Below are 1669 nucleotides of genomic sequence, written 5' to 3'. Positions count from 1 at the left end.
GCCACGCTGATCTCGCCAAAGGTGCCAACCGCGCGGTTGGCCGCTGAAGTCCACGGCATGTACGTGGTCATGTTTGTGATGACCAGGTCTAGCTCCTGACTCGGGCTCAGCCCACTGCCATCAAAGACGTGTACGACTCGGCCGAGCACCATCTCTTTTGGATCACTGGAGGGGGGGCCGCAATCGGGGCAGCCGCAGCCGCAGCTGCCGCACTCGCCTGGGGTGAACGTCTCGGCGGAGATTGGGGCGCACGCCCCAGCATCAACGCCCTTGTAGCCGCCGAGGTTGTTTACTGTCGCGCCGCCGTCACTCCTCTCCTTGTTCAAGTCGATGAGCAGTCCCTTTGGGTACGACCCTCCCTCGCAGGCGGAGAACAGCCCATGGTCGAACCATGCTGCGTGCCTCACCTGTGCCGGCGCGGCCAACGGCAGCAGCAGGCCGAGCATGGTCCGCCGCTCCGCCTGGCCGTGCGCCCTCTTGACAAACTTGGAGCGCTAGCGCCAACAAACTCGGTTGGATAAAAGGGACCGGCCGTTTCGGCGAGCTACCTTTGATATAGGCGAATGTGCGCTTGCTACTCGGACGTTCTTATGGCGTAGTTGCGCCCATTTGTGAAATGAGCGATGCGAGACTTGACGTACGACAAGAAGAGAATGACCGTGTGCACAGACGACAGAAGTACGTACCGTACGTACACGACAAAGAGGGATATCGCACGCACCCACCCCCACCCGCCCGCGCCAGACGGCCATCCATAGATAGCGAGCGCTCAAGAGCTGTGCGCGCACACCGCAGCACGGGCGGCGTGAGATGCAAAAGTCCTGTCGATTGGCTGTGGACTCGAAAGCGGGGCGGCGCGGGGGGCGACTAGTCGCAAGAGAAATTTATAATTGGTTTACCTTGACTAACCCTTTATATTATACCTTCTCTCTAGTCGCAAAAAAAAGTCGTACTGGGTTCCTCTGGGTACGTACGGCTTTAAGCATTCTAGCATAGCCGTGAACGGAGGGTCGGGCGGAGCGCCGGAGGTGGCGGGTGCGGGTCATGGGGGCCCCCGCAGCGCGCAGCGCTGTGCGTGTGCGGAACTCATTTGAATGTAGCGAGAGAGTAAATGTGTGTATATCGCGTGTGTTCACACAAGTCGTTGCCCAAACGCGCGTCCTGTAGTACGACCCGCACGGGGGACACAAGCGCAAGGGTGAAGTACAAAGCAACACGAGGAGAAAAGTACAGACTCAGAAGGTGCATCGCCCCGGTCTTTCGCGCGTGGCGGATGGTTGGTGCGTTCACGGTGCGAAACTATTCGCATTCGACCTAGGCCGAGTTACGCCGCCTCGAATTACTGCTCGCTGTCGCCCCCGTCCAACAAAGCTGGCGCCTCCTGCGATGGACCGCCGAGCGGTGGTCAAGGGCTCGGGGAGCTGTCTGAGGTGGGGGGGCGGCGGGGGGGGCTCTCCTCCATCGGCGACTCTTCCACCAGCTCGCGATCGTCGTCGTCCTCCGATTCTGAGCTCGACTCATCCGAGCTCCCCTCCTCGCCGGAGCCCTCAGAGCTAGACCCACCCGAGCCCCCCCCGGGCTCGGAGGCGCCGTCGGCGCTCTCGCCGGAGGCTGGCGCCTCTGTGATCTCAGCCCCGCTGGGGCCACTCGCGCTTGTCGGGGGGCCTGC

At 62.0% G+C, this 1669-nt stretch overlaps 1 protein-coding gene across 1 annotated transcript in view; it reads right to left on the bottom strand.

Annotated features, from left to right (window-relative positions):
- Positions 1-1339: 1339 nt before the first annotated feature.
- EMIHUDRAFT_241500 (hypothetical protein) overlaps positions 1340-1669 on the bottom strand; it is a gene marked incomplete at both ends in the record, with an annotated part of 2431 nt that continues 2101 nt past the window's right edge. Inside the window, 2 exons of the mRNA XM_005773607.1 lie at positions 1340-1381; positions 1478-1618. Coding sequence (XP_005773664.1) covers positions 1340-1381; positions 1478-1618 — 183 coding nt within the window. The remainder of the gene's footprint in view (positions 1382-1477; positions 1619-1669) is intronic.

This window comes from Emiliania huxleyi (assembly GCF_000372725.1).
Source record: "Emiliania huxleyi CCMP1516 unplaced genomic scaffold EMIHUscaffold_333, whole genome shotgun sequence".
NCBI classification, from domain to species: domain Eukaryota; phylum Haptophyta; order Isochrysidales; family Noelaerhabdaceae; genus Emiliania; species Emiliania huxleyi.
The sequence above is the reverse complement of the archived record's forward strand: the minus strand, read 5'-3'. Positions and strand labels throughout refer to the sequence as shown.